Source organism: Muntiacus reevesi, chromosome 12 (genome assembly GCF_963930625.1).
Source record: "Muntiacus reevesi chromosome 12, mMunRee1.1, whole genome shotgun sequence".
Classification (NCBI taxonomy): Eukaryota; Metazoa; Chordata; class Mammalia; order Artiodactyla; family Cervidae; genus Muntiacus; species Muntiacus reevesi.
In genome coordinates this window covers 29,032,485-29,052,483 of record NC_089260.1, presented here as the reverse complement: position 1 = coordinate 29,052,483, position 19,999 = coordinate 29,032,485, and the positions used below count along the sequence as shown (strand labels likewise).

The 19,999-nt window shown below is 33.5% G+C and overlaps 1 protein-coding gene across 3 annotated transcripts in view; it reads left to right on the top strand.

Annotated features, from left to right (window-relative positions):
• CSMD3 (CUB and Sushi multiple domains 3) overlaps positions 1 to 19,999 on the top strand; it is a 1,308,014-nt gene that overhangs the window by 191,373 nt on the left and 1,096,642 nt on the right. For all 3 annotated transcript variants that reach the window (XM_065902671.1, XM_065902670.1, XM_065902669.1), the window contains exon 3: positions 2,937 to 3,049. In XM_065902671.1, the coding sequence (XP_065758743.1) occupies positions 2,937 to 3,049 (113 nt within the window). The remainder of the gene's footprint in view (positions 1 to 2,936; positions 3,050 to 19,999) is intronic.

Sequence of the window (19,999 nt, the reverse complement as noted above, 5' to 3'; positions counted from 1 at the left end):
CATAGTTTATGCAGCAAAAAGAGAAAAAAATAAAGCCAATGCTTATATGATCTAGAGAAACTGCTATGTAAGTGTTCAGGAGTGGATTCTTTTGCATTAAAAAAAAAAAAAAATTGCACAGATCGGGGTGTAGAATCTTATTTCCTGACCAGGGATCAAACCCACTTCCCCTGAAGCAGAACCACCAAATCTTAACCACTGGACTGCAAGAAAATCCCAAAAGTGGACTTTCATAAGGCTGTTGATGAAGACCTACTGAATAAAGTACATAGAACCCAAATGTTCAACAGTGAGTGAATCAATTAACTGTGGTATATTTATTGCAATAGATTCCTATATAATAGTGGTTCTCAAAATGTGAACCATGTATCCTTGAAAACAGACATTTTCAGGGAGTCCATAAGATCAAAACTATTTCTATAATACTTTTGAAAGAAAAGTGAAAGTGTTAGTTGCTCAGTCATGCCCCATTCAGGCTCCTCTGTTCATGGAGATCTCCAGGCAAGAATATTAGAGTGGGTAGCCATTCCCTTCTCCAGGGTATCTTCCTGACTCAGGGATTAAACCCAAGTCTCCTGCATTGCAGGCAAATTCTTTACCATGTAAGCCACCAGGGAAGCCTCATGATATTGCTGAGGCATTTTTTACTTTTTTTTGTCTATATTGACATTTGCCCTCATGTACAAAAGTAATGGTGGGTATAAAACTGCTGGTGCATTAACACAAGTCAGTGACTTCAAACTGTATTAGTAGTCATTAGTCATTGTATTCTTTACTGCCGCATACTTGTAGTCCAAAAAAAAAAAAAAGAAACCCTGTTGTTCCTAAGAATGCTCCTGTTAAAATTATAACTAATTATTTTATTAAATGTCCATCCTGTAACACTCCTCTTTTTAACAACCTGTTTGACAAAACGGAAAAAAAAAAAAATGAAAAAAAAAAAAAAAAACTTCCTTATGCCTACCAAAATATGATGTTTGGCTGAAGCAAAAACAGTTTGAGCTGTCAGCAGACTTAGCCACATTTTTCATGGAACAACATTTTTATTTGAAAGAATGACTAACAGGCAAACTACAGTTAGTTACAGTTAGGCATTTGTTATATATTTCCCCCTTGCCCCTTCAAAAAAAAGAAAAAGAGCCTCACTTGTTACTTCAAGAAAAACAACTGGCAGATTTGCTGTCAGTGATGAAATCTGAGTTTTCAATTAAAATCTTAAAATTTTAGAAAACTTCAATCCACAACTATAAGCTTTAGAACGTCACCAAATTTAAAGATTTTTCTGGTTAGTTCAATAGAAATAAAAATAAAGGTGATTTTAAAATATTTTATAATGAAATAGATCAATATATATCAATACTTGGAAGATCTCTAACTCAGTGAGCCAATATATTTCAAATGACCAATGTATACATAATGTTAAAAATGCATGAGTAAATATAATCTGCTACAATAGCAAGGTGAACCAAAGGAATTTAACGTTACAGAGTACAAACAATGAATTGGTCCAGTTTGAATTCAGCATTGTAACTGTCAAGTTTTTGTGTAGTGTCAAAGAAGAGCAACCATTTTTACATACAAAAGCTACTAGAATACTCTTCCCTTTTAAAACTAAATACCTAAGTGAAATTACATTACTTCATACCCATCAAACAAAATAACATATTGCAAAATATTCCATAAAGGAGCAGATATGACAATCCAGCTATTTTCTACTAATAGGCCAAACATTAAAGAGATTTGTAAAAATAGAGTACAATGTATTCTCAGTTTTTGCTTTGGAAAAAAACTATTTAATATTAAGATATTACTTATGTCAACATGTAATGGGCTTATTCTGGATATTTTAAAATAATCAATGTACATTTTAAAATGTTTCTCAGTTTTAACTTAAATAGAGTAAATATTGATAGATCAAACCCATAATATCTCTGGGGTTCTTAGTAAATTTTTAGAGTAAATAAACCTGAGACAAAGAAGAACTTATGCTATTCAGAAATAAAAACTCATTGTAATTTCAGTACAGACAAATCTTACCTTTATAATGTTGGGCAAAATAGCAAGTATAGTAAGAAATATTATAATCCCATTGCATAAAATTTTCAATTCTTAGTCTTATATTAAGAATAAAAAATGAGAATGTGATGTAAAAGGCAATTCATAGAAAAAATTTTAAATAATTTATCGTCATTAGTTTTAGAAAAATTACATGCCATGAATGTGCTTTTTCTTATTTTTAATTTTTCTTTTTTGGTTTATAAAGTGTCAATTGTAAATTAACTTTTATATAATTGAGCTTATAATTATATGCAATAAATTATTAGCAAAATAACTAGCAAGTTATGGGTAAAATATCAGACAAATATTTGTTATGCAAAATTATGAATATTAACCAAAAATAATTCACAACTATTAGTTTTAATAGAACCTCCTAGAATCTGTTAAAACAAAATCACTTTTCATTTGTGGACATTTCAGTTTCATAATTTCATATTTAGATCACATTTCTGTTTTTAATATCACATTTCTCTAAATATTTCCCACTCTTTATATATATTTTAAACAGTCAGGAAAATGATTTGACAAAAATTTCTTCTAAATGTTGTTAAAATCAGCAATTAAAGTGTACACAGAAAATCCATAGCCTCATAACTTATTTCCCAAAGTTTGAATTGATCAATATCCTAATGTAAATGATATATGTAATAGATATGATAAACAGTAATAATACACACACATAAATACATTTATATATACTTATAGTAATTACTTTATATGAATGACATGTTCAAATCAACGTGTCATAAATTAATTCATACCACACACACACACACTTATACAAAACTTGGGGATTTGATAAAAATGATTTTTAATACTCTTTCAGTTCTATTAGGTAAAATGTCTATAACTAACAGTTAATTCCATTTATGTTTCAGGTTAACAGGATTCCATCTGCCACCACCAGTAACAAGTACCAAATCTGTATTCTCACTACGTTTGACCAGTGATTTTGCAGTTAGTGCTCATGGATTTAAAGTATACTATGAAGGTAAGTGATGGTAATATAAAAAGACCATGGCCCAACTTAACGTAACAAAACCAAAATTCTCAATGGTAAAAATAGAAGAAAAATCACCAGGACAGAAGATATAGCTCATCATGTTATATCAAATTTTACACCAAGATTCACCTTCTCAATAATCCTCAATATATAATAAAAAGCTACACTTGGTATGTTTTAATGCTTCATTGCAATGTGCCCAGACAGACAAAAAGTTTCCCCTTAAATCTTAGGAGATGAAACCATGGCATCATTATAGGTTTTAGCCTTAATAAAACAGAACAAAATGTGTCAGTGAAAGGATTCTAGGCCTAATTTGAGATTCATTCAGGCATAACAGACTCCACCCTATTCTCTGTATTTTGCCTATCTGCCATAAAATAAACTGGTAATTTGGGTTCTCCACAAGTTAGAATCAAGAGAAAAGCCCATTAAGAGTCAAGAGTTGACATTTTTCATTTTAAACCAGTCTTTCCAGTTCCACAGATCCATAATTTCTTAATTGGAAAGAGGAAAACAAAGAAACCTTAAAAAAAATAGAAGTTTGAGGCCATTAATAATCTTTATATTTCTTTATCCTACATAATATGGGTACTCCTGTTTCATGATACAAATATTGTTTGATAATGGGATGACATCACAGGCTCAGATGATGGTGTTAGAAATGCATAGAATCTACACTGTTTTCTCTTTTTGAAATGAAAAAAAAATTCTGAAGGCAAAAGTAAACTTTTCTCATGTATGTGCATGTGCTCAGTTTTGTCCAACTCTTTGCAACCCCACGGACCATAGCATCACGTTCCTCTCTCCATGAGATTATCTAGGTGAGAATATTGGAGTGGGTTGCCATTTCCTCCTCCAGGAATGTGTTCTCAAGGGTTTATATATTGAGGTCATGTAGTTGTCATTTTTTCTTTATGTGATTTAACAAAATTTCACCTAGTTAGGGAAGGGTATCTTTTTTACCCATAGAAATAGCATGACAAAATTCAGCTCACGTCCCCAGGACCACATAACCAGAATGTACCACAGTAAATCTAGCATCACGGTAAAAGATATACAAATACAGTAGCAAGGGTGGTTACTTTCTAAGCACATAGTATTTCAAAATATGCTTAAAGAGCACACTAGCAAAAAAAAAAAAAATCATATATGAAATAGATTGATTTAGTATGAAGGTTAACAGCTTGCATGGGGGGGGGGGGTTAAGCTAAGAATTTCATCTAGTGCTTCCACCCTAGGAAAAAAGCACCCTCTAGCAAACAATTAAGGAAAAATATTTTATCTTTTTGATGCCCTAAATAATGCCATATCACAGTAGTTGTGAAGACAATTTTCTACCTAATATATTTCTGAATTGTCTTTCTCTAGCAGGGGAGGATGCATTCCATGACTTAATTTCCTACATTGTAATAGTAATAATTATTTTTGAAGGTGCTTTCACAATAGCTGAATACTTTTAACTTGGCAACTTAATTCACACTTTCAAACACTATAAAACAAAGGTTTACTTTTAAGTGTAATTTTGGCAATATTGAAGAGGCTAGTAATACAGTAATTTTATATTAATGGCTCCATAATAGAGAACTTGAACTCTGTTCATCAAAGTATAAAGATATTTTAAGGCAGTTTATTCTTTCAGCAAGTACTAAATATACTGAAATTGTAGGAACTTGGAAGATGAATTATAATGTTGTCATACTTTCTAATTTGACTATCAAGTTTCAATAAATAGTCTCAAAAATATTTTCATAGCTGTCCATTGTTTCTACCTATACAGCATTAAATTTCTGTCTTTTCTGCCTCAGCGAAATGGATTCATATTTCTTCATGACATTTAAATGTATGCATGGGAGATCCTGACTTAAAATATTAATACAAGGTACTGGGCAACCAAGTGGTATTGAGGGATTGGTTATCAAACTACAGAATATTGTCAGGTATTGATTTGTGATGGGAATCTTCTACCACGTAATATTAGTTTTCTGTGGCTACCACAGAAAACTATAGCTAAGAAGTCCTGGTGGTCTCTGCTAGTCCTTTGCTCAGAGTTTCATATGGCTGAAATAAAAACGTCAGCCAGTTAGGCCCTTATCAGGACGCCCTGGAAAGTACCCATTGCCCACAGTTTCTAGAGGCCTCTCTCTTCCTAGCAAGTAAGACCACATCTGTGAGCTAGTCACTGGCGCAATGAATCCTTTTCATACTTGAAATCTCTCTGACTTCCCCTTCTCAATTCGTCTCTCTACTACCTTCTTTCCTCATTCATCTATGACTTTAGCTGGAGAAATTTCTCAGCTTCTAAAGGCCAATGTCATTAGATTAGCTTTGATTATCCAGGTAGACCCAATTTCCCTGTGTTCAAATCCTCAAACATAATTCACATAAGCATAACCCACACCTGCAGATCTTTCTGCAGGGTAACACTCACAGATTCTGTGATTCTGGGGTATGGCAGGGTACGTTGGGCTTGTGCATGTTCAGTCACTCAGTCGTGTCCGACTCTTTGTGACCCTATGAACTGTAGCCTACCAGCTCCTCTGTCCAGAAGATTCTCCAGGAAAGAATATTGGAGTGGGTGGCCATGCCCTCTTCAAGGGGATCTTCCTGACTCAGGGATTGAACCTCTATCTCTTAAATCTCCTGCACTGGCAGGCGAGTTCTTTACCACCAGTGACCCCTGGGAGGTTAAGTTTCATTAATCCTACCACACCACATGCAACACTATGTAACATTTTAAAGAGGGAGTAACTACTACTGTTTATTTAACCACAGCCAATGACACTATCAAGGCCAACTGGTGTATTGTAAAGTTCAGAAAACTTGGTTTGAAATGTCAAAGCCTGTCTTCTAAATGTACACCTGTGCATGCATCATCAGAATGATCCTAATATCTGAATCTCATTTATCATTTCATCTCCCTTTATATAATCATTTTTTACACTAATTATTTTATCTTCTATAGTTTCCTGAGACATTGTTATTGTGTACTAGAATTTATGAGATCTCTATTTATTAATAATGTTTGTGCTTTTATCTGTATTTTTTAAACTGCCAATACCAGACCACATGCACTAGAATAATCTGCAGAATTTGTTAAAATGTAGGATTCTTGGTTCTAGTAACATATCCTGAATCAGACTGTGGAGTGAAGCCCTGGAATATGCATTGCAATTGCAAATCCAATGCATAATAATTGATAAACATAAGTCATCTGTGATTTTCATAGATTGTCTCTTTTGTTATAAACTTCTGTTGCCTTACTTCAGCCCATTTACTTTAAAACTGTGGTAGGTGATATCCCCGCACAAAGTTTTATTTAGTTTCAGAGCTCTTAACCATTTATCAGCAATACTTTTCTTTTAAACTTTTTGAAGTTGAAGCTGCAAGGTATTAAATTTCTGTGGCAAATTTTCCCCATTAATATCTAGATGCATATATTTTTACTTTTCCTCATTACTGTCTATCATACACTTGAATTTATTGTCACTGTTTCTCAAAATTTGTTTCATAGAACTTTCCATGGGTTTCTTAAGATTTTTAAAAACAAATGATTATAAAAGTGTTCTGTGAAACAATATGTTTGGGAAAAAAAACAGTAGTGCATACTAAGTTGAATAGCCAAAGAACCATCTTCCAAAATCTGGTCTGGACAAAACTAGTAATATCTGTATTCTGTGGAGCACACAATCAAAATACTCTTCTGTCTCTCCAGATATGACAATCAGTGTTCAAAATATATTCTAGTTTTTGCTAAAAGTTATTTTATACAACAGACTCCTTTTACATTTTACTCCTTTCACATTTTATATATTATATGAATTGGTTAGTTTAATGTCTGGGAGAATTCCAATGCATACTGAATAATTTCAGTATGTGTCATTAATCTAATTTAACAACCAGAAATTAATATAAAAATTAAAAGTTTTGAAAACCACTTCAAACACAAGGTAACTATTATGCCATAATGACTACTGATGTGTATGACTAAATAATTAAGAAATTCCAGAGATAGAAGTCTCTGTTTTAGAAAATTTTTTATTAAATCAATTTTAAATTTTAATTCAGAAATAAAAAAGTTTGTTATAATAACAGTACTACTATCATGTAACATGTAGTGAGCGATTTCTTTGTGTCAGTCACAGTGCTAAACATTCCACATGGATTTCTATCACTCTAGAAATTATGAAAAAATTGTAATGAGAAAGAATTACAGAATTAAACCATTAACCTTAAGGTGAAAATATGCTTATGTGCCCTAGAGATATAAACTATATACATTTTAGAGACTTACTTTATATCTAAACCACAAACTAATTTCATAATAGTTAAACACATATGATCACATAGAATTTAGTGTAAAAGAGCATTAGAAAAATAAAAATACTGATAATGCTGTGTATTAAAACAAGATGAAACATAAAAGTTGAAATATATTTTTGCATATATTACATGTGACCTATATATATTCTGTGTCCCTTTTAAACAATTCACATACAGAATAATGTTTACACTATTTACTATTCTATTTTAGCTACTCATCACACATGTTTATTGAAAAAATTTACTTGAAAATGTCAAAGGACTTCAGAGAATTTTAATTTTAGGTGTTATTTTTTATTCTTAAGCTTTAAAATTTTAAACTGCAGTAGCATGAACTTTAATGAAGATATTACAATAGAGAATGAAGTCAATTATGCTTCTAGCAAGAGTTGAATTGTAGCAAGAGAGATTTATACATTAAAATTATATATATTAAATAGTTTTCTAGCAATGAATACATTAGGTTAATAAAAGAAGTTAATGAATCATGACCTCAAATACTTTAAAGAATAAAGGAGATCATATTTTTGAAACATAATATAAGGAGATACATGCAGAAACTTTTATTTTTTATTTTTTTTGGTCTCTTGATCAAGTTCAAACATTTGCCTTTAGGGTACCATTAAAGTGAAAGTTGCTCAGTCATATCCAGCTCTTTGTGACCCAGGTCAGAATACCTGGGGATCTTCCCAACCCTGGAATTAAACCCATGTCTCCTGCATTAAAGGCCTATTCTTTACCAGCTGAGCCACAAGGGAAGTCTGGGAAATCTGGCTATTTAGGTATTGAGATATCTTAATCTACTGCCAAGTTTACTTCCCCTGGGTAACTCCTCCCTTCTCCTTGGGTGGAGTCACAGGCAGAGGATGAGATTATCTTCCCATCTCCTCGCTCTATTGGTATCCACCCTGTGTTCCAACTTTTCTTGGTCTCATTAGCCACCAATGGCCAGGGGTGGGAGGAGGAGGTAAAGATGGTACCAGGGAGCTAGGGTGAGGTCCTGTCTCCCTCACTGCCCTTTCATATCACCTCCTTTACAGCCAGGTTCTCCCTCATTTTCCAGGGTCTAGCCTGGTGATCCTGTTTTCCATGGCCTACTTCTTCAGTGGTCCTCTCCTGTTTGGTCTGACACTACAGAAGACAATTTCTCAGGTGGCCTTGAACTCCACAGCACAATCCTTTGACTTTTCATCTTTCATGGCTAGATTCATTGGATGTTCCATCTCTAGAATTTTTATCACTAGAAGTCTTGGGTGGTTTAGACTTTCAGATATCTAGGCCACCATGTTCTGCCAAAGTCCCATCCCAAATGGCACAATCCTCTGAGAAGTTTAACTCTCATGACCGAGTTTTTTGGCAATTAGGTTCCATTTGATCTGGCCCTCTGGGTGACCTGTCTTCAAGGCTCAGATCCTCAGAGTGTCGGCAGGTGTGTCTTGGCCTTTCTGGAATGGTGACCATAGGTTTGAGGCCTTTGGGGGTCTGGCCCTTCCAGAAGTTTTGTCAGTTGCAGGCAGTCCCTCCAAAGGTCTGTTCTCCACAATCTGGCTCTTTGGTGAGCCTCTTCCCTGTGACCTGTTTAGCTGATGATGTGGGTGGCTGTGCACAGGTCCCTGTACTTGGCCCAGTGGTGGTTTTGTCTATAGTAGCCAGTGACCTTCTAGTTAGGCCATGAGTGCCTTCTCACACTTGTATTTATTTATATAAGTGAAGTATAGTTGGTTTACAGTATTATATTAGTTTTAGGTGTACAGCATAGTAATTGAATATTTTTATTGAATGTACTGACTTAAAGTTACTACCAAACAATGGCTATATTCTCTCTCTTTTAAATTGAAAGTGTTAGAAAATCCCAATCTAGAGAATTACAAAATATCATCCTCATAATGGATTTAAAAGGCACAGTGTTATAATTACTGTGTGACTGTGGCTAGGTATATATAAGAATTTATTAATTTTCAAGTTTACTTCTATTATCCAGGAAGATACACATTTTCACTTTATTCACAATACAACCTGAACAGTACTATTAAACTATGAATGTTTTTCAACGGTAAGCAATAACATTTTGAATATTTCTCATTTCTGCACAGTGTAGCACATACATGCTCTGCAATAACAGATCTCCACCCTTATTTCTTATCACTGTTTGCCTCAACTCAAGAAATGATCACATGAACATGTATTAAATTTCTACATATATGATGCTATTTTAACTATTCTTCCTTAAATCTCTAGCTCTTCTTGCCTGGCCCACTTATTTCTTATTTTTCCAGGCTTTGTGCAGATCTTAATTATCTTTGGAAAGTCATTTATGGAATCCAGCATTGAACCCAACAATGATCTTTCTCTACATGCTCAGATATGAACACATTTTTTCATTACACTACATTCTGCCACTTTTTAATTTTTTTGTTCACACTAGTCTGTGAGAAGCTTGAGGGTATATAGAACTTTTTAGCTATTTTGTAAAGTGCCCTGTATTTTAGTACACTATCCTGGCACACTGCACAATGCTTGTTAAGTTCAACATACAGGATTATCTGCAATTCATGGGGTTACAAAAAGTCAGACATGACTGAATGATTGAACTGAACTGAATGACAGGATTATCTAATAATTTAATCAGTAATGAGGAAAGATTTAATACATATCCCACTTCCCTGGTGGCTCAATGGTAAAGAATCTGCCTGCAATGCAGGACACCTGGGTTCGATCCCTGGGTTGGGAAAATCCCCTGGAGAAGGGAACGGCTACCCAGTATTCTTGCCTGGAGAATTCCATGGACAGAGGTGTTTGGTGGGCTACAGTCCATGGGGTCACAAAGAGTCTGACATGATTGAGCACTGACATTTTCACGTTCACTTTCCACTTACAAAAGTTTAAACCTCCAGTGAAAATGTTAAAAGGTGAATAAGGGCTATGTTTAACCATAGATACTTACATTAAATGAACAAGGTTTAGAAAAATTTTGGTCTTTTATTTGAGAAAAGTCATAAATTATAATTAAAGTTATTTTCACTTTTTATGGATATTTTCTTTGCTTCAAAATCTTTACTTTCTTGAAATAAATAGTTTCTTTATGAAGCATTTAAAAATGCAAAATTGCTCATGTGGCATAAAAAGAAAAAGAAACTAAAAATTAAAAAAAATTTTGTAAAGCCAGTGACATATGACCTACTTAATCTTTGTGCTTCATATGGATAAGATGGGATGGAATTTGGAATTCAAGATTGTATTTTATTTTCCAAAACCATGATGATTAAACATAGTATGTAATCTCATTTCACAATAAATTTTCTCTTTTTATATATGCTGCTAAATGTGTCATATCTGCCAACTTCTGTCATTTATCATTTGATGTGAGTGCTAGAATGAAGTTTGAGACAATGATTAATTTAATATTCTAATTATATGTCAAGATATTTTTGTGTTTTGTACACTCAAAGACCATACACTGTGATAAGTTATTAAAACTGATAACATAGAATTCATGGTTTAAAAGAAAAGTATACTCTGAGTTTGGTTAAGAAATTCATTTGTAGATTTATCTTGATTCCTCAGCAAAATGTAAAAAGTTAACAAAATATAATTTTATGTTTATTATTTGACTATAAGTATGATGGCAGTAAATTAAATTTGAAATGGTTTCTTCCTTTTACAAATAATTATGCTCTTTAACAGAGCACCATTTAATATGACTAAAAAAATAAACAAAGGTAAAATAAAATGGGAAAATCAAATATTTCAATGAGAATAATAAAGAGCATCCAATGAGTATATGTTCTATATTAGATAAAAATATATTTTCTGCATGGAGAACTAATTATGTCATCAAATTGTATTTTTAGTACTTGCTATACGAGTCTTAGCTTTGAGTGCATTTTTAATAATTTCCCCCATATCACATAAGACAACACAGTTTATCCCAATAAAATTTATACTTTTCCTATATAGTGTGATATGTTGTCTTGTCTAGAATATTCTTTAGGTTTTGTATACTCTTTAATATGAATTGACCTCAAGGCATTGATTCTGACTTTTAGTATTATTCAGAGAACTAAATGTTCCTCAGTTATTGTTCTTTTATCTAATTATTAAATTAATGATGATATCTCCAACTATGTAGTTAAGATTAGTGAGTATTTCTAAATATATAAATATTTTATTCATATTCATTTGTATTTATAATAATTATTCTGGTTATCTTTCATTTTTGAAGGTGCTTACCAATACTTTTGGTCCTTACACTATGCTTACAACTGAAGATTTTATTTCTCACTTTGCAGCGTGCTCTTTCAGTTGTAACTGTCAAGCACTCGCTATCATTTGCTATGTTTTACACAATACTTCATTGTGCTTTGCTACATAGACATATCATACACACTTATTTCTCCAAAGGATATGAAAAGAATTTTTCCACAAAATGATCCTTCCCATCTATATTGGTTTTATATTACTGCATAATACATTACCACCATTTAACAAACTAACACAAGTTATAATCTCATAGGCCTATAGATGAGAAGTCTGGGAGGGGTCAGCTGGGTTCTTAGCTCAGATCTCACAAATCTGCAGTCAGGGTGCTGGCTAACACTGTTATTACACCTAAGACCAGGGTCCTATTCCAAGTTTACTAGTTGCTGGTAGAATGTATTTTCTTGCCAGTGGTATGATTAAGTTTCCTATTTCTTACCAGTGACTGATCAGGAATTTTAGATTTTATAGGCTTCTTGTGGTTCTTTACCACCCAAAGACAGTTTAAAACACAGTTTTCTTCTTACTTAGCTAGAGCATTTTTCTCACAGTTTCTCTTTAGTTGGTTAACAAAGAAGCCTTATCATATAGCAGTCACATACAGAGAGACTGTCCTGTTAACATGGCCACATAATGTAACCTTTTGAAGGGGGGTGACCATTACATCATATCCATAGGTTCCACCAGCACTCATGTGGAGGGTATGGGAATCTTGGAGCCCATCTTAGAATTCTGCCTAGCATATCATGTTGGGAGACTCATTTAGGTGATTGTTCAAAATGGGATAGAAAATACAAGAAGAAAAAAAAAATTAAAAAAAAAAAAAGAAAATACAAGAAGAGAAAGAACAGAAAGTTAAAAGATGTATTTTATCATTTGAGAACTATCTTTAGCTGAAAAAAGATATGGTTAATATAGTTTTTATATTTTTTCCCTTCACTTTGGTAAATTGATTTATTTTGATTAGTAAGTAGCATATCACTATATTTTATCGCATAAGTTAAATTTAATTATTACAACCTTACAGTATGCTTCAGATATTTTTTAAGATGATTACAATTTAATATGAATTTATTTTATAAATAGCATATCTTTTTTCTTAGTAAGAAATATGATAATGGAAAAAAAACTTACAAGGTCTAGTAATTAAGGCTTACTTAAGCACGCAGATGCTGTGAGGCTCATTTCTTCATAATGTGAGTAATATAATACTGATTCTACAAGGTTGTTTGGAAGATCAAGGGAGTTAATGATGCAATATTCAAAGAACAGAGCCTGATACTTAAGGAGCACTCAATAAATATTAGCTAGTATCTTTGCTTTTCTGGGTCTTCCCTGGTAGCTCAGTCAGTAAAGAATCTACCCCCAGTGCAGGGGTTTGAGCCCTGGATTGTGAAGATCCCCTGGAGAAGGAAATGGCAACCCACTCCAGTATCCCTGCCTGGAAAATCCCATGGACAGAGAAACCTGGTGGGCTGCAGTCCAGGTTGCAAAGAGTCAGACATGACTGAGAAACTAACACTGAGGAACTGAGGAACTTGCTTTTCTACCATATATATATACACACTATTATATATTGGTAACATTAATAAATATTCATATATGCTATAATGTTGGTCATGTCATATAAACTCTGAATTTCCACTTTCTCAAAAAGAACAGCATATCTAGCTATTTGTTTTGTTTTTCTTAAAGTTTTGTTCAAATAAGAAAATGGATGTGACAATTTAACCAAGTGTTATTTGGGCTAAAGAAGTTAGGAAATAGACAGGGTTTCCTAGGAATTATAGAGCTTCCAGTGGGGTGATCCATTTTCAGTGTGAACCAAAGGAAGAAATGACAGTTTTTACAGACATGTGCTATGCTCCTCCAGGGACAAAGCTCAAACTCCTGACAGGACTAAGTAATCCACTTAAGAGTTGCTGCTCAGAGCTAACAGGTCAGTGCTAGAGACAGAAACTGGAGCATGACAAGAACAAGGATCTGTATTGAGTATTAGTTGCTCAGTTGTGTCCAACTCTTTGCGACCCCATGGACTGAAGCCCACAAGGCTCCTCTGTCCATGGGATTTTCCAGGCAAAGATATGGAGTGGGTTGCCATTTTGTATCTACAAATTATTAATAACTGTAATGGTTCTGACATTTTACCCTACTTGAAATATAACCAGTAAACCTGCCACAGTTTCAGGGATGCTGGTAGAAGACACAAAATTGCTGAGCCAGGGACAAAGGACTGTATTATATACAGCAACAGAATAGGAGTATCAGCAATTATTCGGGTTCAAGGAGCCTCAGTTCTCACAGGACAATGAGAAGACAGTCAGGTGATGCCCATATGCACAGTGGGCTGTGTACAGGAGAGGAACTCTGAGTCTAGGGAAATAGGATCTTATGTAATAGTAAGTAAACAGGTCTTTGCTCTGGAGAAAGGCAGTGTTTGCATATTGCTGTTGAGCAGAGAGAGCTAGTACCTCAGCTTGTAACATGTGGAAAACATGAGAGGCATCTGGTGTATTGCTTCCCAATGCATGTGTAGAGTGTTCTATCACCACAGCATCTGAATTCAATAAATGTTAGATGATATTCAATCACATTTTAAAATTCCAAATGAAAGTTATCTGTGTGTATTATTTTATGAAAATCCTTACATAGATGCATGCTAATCTAAAATTTTAACATTTTTATCAGCTACAGTTAGCATTATTTTTAAAAGTACTTAAGTCACAAAATTCTATGTATACCTTTGGATAATATTTTAAATATTATCTGAAAATAATGAGTGCTCTTTCTTTCCTTTTTTTCTATCCTATAAAGGGTGTTTGTTAAACTCTCTTTCAGTAGTGTGGGGTATACCTTCATCATGATTTCAAAAGGACTTCTCTATCTATATTTATTTGTGCAATTGGTCTCCCATTTTTTTCTTTTTCTTTTTTTTTTTTTTTTAATACTATTTTATGTTTGTTTTGCGCTTCCCGGGTGACTCAGTGGTAAAGAATCCGCCTACAATACAGGAGACACAGGTTCGATCCCTGGGTCAGGAATATCCCCTGGAGAAGGAAATGACAATCCACTCCAGTATTCTTGCCTAGGAAATTTCATGGACAGAGAAGACTGGAGGGCTATAGCACATGGGGTTGCAAAAGAGTCAGACACAACTCAGTGACTAAATAACAATGTCTATTTTATACTAGGGTAATACTAGTTCATATGATGCCTTGAGTATATTTTCCTTTTGCAGTTATCACAACATGAATCCCAGATGACTGTAAATAATTAAATTTTAAAATGAGGAAATATAGCAGAATATTATCAGCTCATGGGTGAGGAAAGCTTTCAAAGTTCAAAAGCCAAAAACAAAATATGTCACTAAGAGAAAAGATCGATAGATTGGATGAAACAAAATTTGAAAGCTGTTGAATAACATAAAAAATCCATTTTATCTGAAAAGACAAAAGAAAATATGGATTTAAAATCTGAAATCTATAGGCTATATAGTATACATATATTTATATTATATATAACCTGATATCTTCCATAAATTCCAAACTGTCTCATTCCCATGTCTTTCTCAATAAATGGCAACACAATTCAACAGTTTAGGTCCAAAAACTTTGGGATCATGCTTTATTCCTCTCATTCTAGCAACTTACATTTAATTCAAAGGCAAATATTGAATCAAAATATATTTTGAATCTTAACATTTCTCACCATCTTAACTACTAGTAACTTAGAGCCCTAATAACTATCATCTCTCCCCGGATCAATTAGACTACTACATTATACTCCTATCTGTTTTCCTAGCTTTCTCTCTTGCCTTCCCAACATCTGTGTATTCTACAACAATAGTCCTTAACATTTCCTTACACAAAAATTGCTTATGACACTTCTGTTTATATCCAATTGTCAGATTATAGTCACATGAAACTTGGCTGCACTGGGGGCTGGCGTATGCAGTCTTTTATCCAGGATGTTAATAAATTCAGCTAAAAACTGTACTGCTATGAATGAAAAGTATAGACGCTAATAGAGAACAACCAATGGGCTCTGCCACAATGTCAGAATATGAAACAGCATATAGTCTCTTTTCCCCACAGATGGATTATTCATAGTTTATTTCAACATACCACACTAGTGTTTTGCCTATTCTAGGTTTTTTTTCTACTACTATTTCTTGTGCTTACAGTTTTATTGAGATATAATTGACATGCAGTACTATAGATTTGTTGCTGCTGCTGCTGCTAAGTCGCTTCAGTCATGTCCGACTCTTCGAGACCCCATGAACTGCAGCCTACCTGGCTCCTCCGTCCATGGGAATCTTCAGGCAAGAGTACTGGAGTGGGTTGCCATTGCCTTCTCTGACTATAGGTTTGGGGCTACCCCAATGTCTCAGCAGGTAAAGAATCCATTTACAATGCAGGAGATACTGGTTCAATCCCTGGGTGGGGAAGATACTCTTAGGAGGGCATGGCAACCCACTCAGGTATTACTGCTTGGAGAATTCCACAGACAGAGGAGCCTGGAGGGCCCCAGGCCCTGGGGTTACGAAGAGTCAGATATGAATGAAGTGACTGAGGACAGCACAGCACAGCATCTGCATAAGTTTATGCATAATGATTTGACTTGCATACATTATGAAATAATTATCACAATAAGTTTAGATATAAAATTTAAAGAATAGAAAAATGTAATTTATCCTTGTCATTAGAACTCTTTATGAAGACAAAAATATTGTGGTTCTATCAATAAACAAGGCATGGAATACAGTCTTACCTATTTACTAATGCTTTCCAAATAATATAAGCACCTATGAGTTCTAGAAGTTATATTGTGTTTGTTCATGCATGCTCAGTTGTGTCCAATTCTTTGTGACCCCATGGACTGTAGCCTGCCTGGCTCCACTGTCCCTGGGATTTTCCAGCAAGAATACCGGCATGCATGCATGTGTGCTAAGTCGCTTCAGTCATGTCTGACTCTTTGAGACCCTATGGACTATATGGCTTGCCAGGCTCTTCTGTCCATGAGACTGCCATTCCCTCCTCCAGGGGATCTTCCCGAACCCAGGATGGACCCAGCATCCCCTGCATTGCAGGCAAATTCTCTATCGCTGATCTACTGGGGAAACCCCAAGAATACTGAAGTGGGTTGTTATTTCCTCCTTTGGGGATCTTTCTGACCCAGGGATTGACCATGTGTCTTCCGTGTCTCCTAAACCAGCAGGTAGATTCTTTAGAGCTGAGCCACCTAGGAAATCCCATATTAGGTATTGGAAAACCTTAAATATGGCTCTTAGGATGTTTTTGATTTGGTGGAGGAAAAAGAAAGAAAGAAAGGCAACTAATATCCTAACAGTCTACAAAAGTATTTTAAAAGTCAGATAAGTATTGTTCTCATCTACAGATAAAGAAAAACAACACAACTAACTTAAAGATAGCAATACACTGGAGCTGGCTCAGAGGACATAAGTTTCTTTCTTCAGTTGTTTCTCCTAAAACTTTCTTGTCCCTAGATTTACTAGTAGCATGTAGGACTTTCATGTGGTACATTTCTCCTGATTTGGATAACTGCATATTTTGACATATGCATTTAGGATAGTAAATATTTATTTTAGACAAAGAATCAGAGACTTAACAACATAGTCTCTGCAAAAATTAATTGTTTTCCTTTTTAAATTGATATCTTATTAACACACTATAAAATAAACAGTAAAAATATACAATTAAGACATTTAAAGTGAAACACTTTTAATTTATAAATTAATTCCTATATATTATTGTGACTAATTTTTTTAGGAAACACATTTAGAGGTAAAATTACACATAAACAATTATTTCAAATGATAAAATCTTTGTATTTTCAGTTTTAAAACCACTATAGTTTCAGTAGTTTTTATGGCATATATTCTGATTTTGATATTATGGCCTCCCCTTATTAGTAGGGCTAAACATGGTACTTTTCCAAACACCATGCCTTCATGCAAATGGCATTTAAAACATCATCATTGAATGAATACTTGGATAGGTAAATAAATGAGAGCCAGCTATGATCCATGATGGCTTTAATATTGTGTGTTACTATAAAATAAATATGATCTGAATTATTGGATCTTAAAGGATGCCTAAAAGTTTTAGGTAAACGAGAATTCTCAGGATTTCCACTCTCTTTATTTTTACCTCTTTTATTTAAAAATAATGAGAATGTTGTCTCCATTTTTGACAAATAGAACTTCAATTATGCCTCACCATCTTTGGCCAGGTGATGAGTATTATTATTTAATATTGTAAGGGTAAAGATAAATCCAAACTTAAAACTCTTAGAAGAATATAATAGCCTTTCTCATAGACAAATTCATTTTATGTTAATGGGGTATTTTGTTGAAACTAATGGATCATTAGTTTCCTGTGGATAGAAGGTTCTGGAAGCAGCCTTCACAAATGATTTGAACTTAAATGTGATGTTTGAACATTATTATCTGTATTTATGGTAGCTTTATAAAATTTGAAGTGAATTATGGAGTGCTGGAACTAGCTATATGCTAGGAACATTTTCAGTGAATGTGTATCTAGAGCTTTTACAATTTACTTAATCTTTTGAGTTCAGGTTTCAATCTTTTTCCTTAAATGGCTAAAATTAAAAAGGATTCTGAAATATTTTCTATATTTCAACTTTAATTTTCCAGTTGTACTCTAAGAATATTCAGAAAATTCAAGGAGATTGAAATGATTAGAGTTAGCTTTCATTTATTTTTTCTCATTAGATGAAAATAGGAACACAGGCTAGTAAATCTCCTCAGTTTTCTGGTTGAAAATTAAGAAAACAATATTTAATTTATTAATAAATATGATCCCACTTAAACTAATATTTTTTAGCCCTTATGCAGTTTGATCAAGGAGAAAGCTCACTGAAATTCCACAGACATTTGAAAAGTTCACTAGACAGTCAATGGCATGCACATACTTACATCGGAAAATTTTTTAAATAATTTATAGTAGAGGCCTTGCCCCTAACAAATTTCATGATCCTCAAAACATTAAATGTTTCTCACCTTCAGAGGTAGAAAAGGAAACCTAACTAAATGGTTTCAAAAATTTCCTTCAGATATTAACTTCTATGAACTTTAACAATAAGGAGAAGAGATGTAGACTAATTTTTCCAGCTTTATTGGGATCTGATTGACAAATAAAAATTATATGTATTTAAGAGGTCTATAATTGGATATTTAAATATATATATATATATATATAGTGAAATGATTACCACATTCTAGCTAATAAACATAGCCATCATGGAAAGGAAAATTATTTCATATGCCAAACTTTTTGGAAAAGATGGGAAAAAAGTGTTTAAAAGTGTTGTGGGATGGAGGAGTTTGTTCACTTTAAAAGGAATACTGGACAACTTCAAGAAATCATAAGTGGTTAATCATAGTGGGTAGCAACAGCATAAAGAGGAGAAGGACCCAAAGCAAAAATCAAGCTATCACTCAGCAGACAGGTTGAAAAATGTATATGGGAAATCAAGTCTGTGGACAATCACATCACAACTGCATCATATTTAGGATGTTTTGTTTTCCGAATAGTTGTGTCAGTTTGGGCATCTGCAGGTCAAAAGTGGGTGAAGAATGAAAACTTACTTATTTTTATTTCTTAAACTTCAGTTTATTGAGGTAAATTTGACAAACTTGTAAGAATATCTTACAATTCTATCTTAAATTAATTCCTAAATTAGTAAGAATTATATCTTAAATTATATCTTAAATTAATTCTTAAAAATATCTTAAATTATATCTGAAAGAAAAGTCATGTAACTATATCCTAGGATAAGAGGCAGGGTGGTGCATAAACTAGCAAAGCAATGACATAAATTTTAGTCTGCACACAAGAGCTAAATGTACTTTCTATCTTTCTTCATGTATTAGAATAAGTTTTATTGACCTAGTTTGCTTCAGTTGAAAAATAATGCTTTCAGAACATGATGCAGGATCAAAACCCATGAAAATCTCTCATAGAAAGGAAGAGATGAGGTAAACAAAAAAGAGTTGAATGAAGAGCAAATGGACCATTTAGAGTAGGAGAAAAATACAAAATAGTAGGATATGATTAAATGTTCTCATGTGAAACTGTTTCAAAGCTAGAAAGTGAGGTGGAAGGAAAATGAAGAATTACATAATGATGAAGCACAAAAGAAAAAATAACCTTAAAATTGATTTTAAGGCAGAAGAGGAGTATCAATTGTCCTTGACTAATGACAAAATTAAGCACTATATATACCATTACTTCATGGAGAATGAAGGGGAAAAGGTGGAAGTAATGACAGGTTTCCTCTTCCTGGGCTCTAAAATCACTGCAGATAGTGACAGCA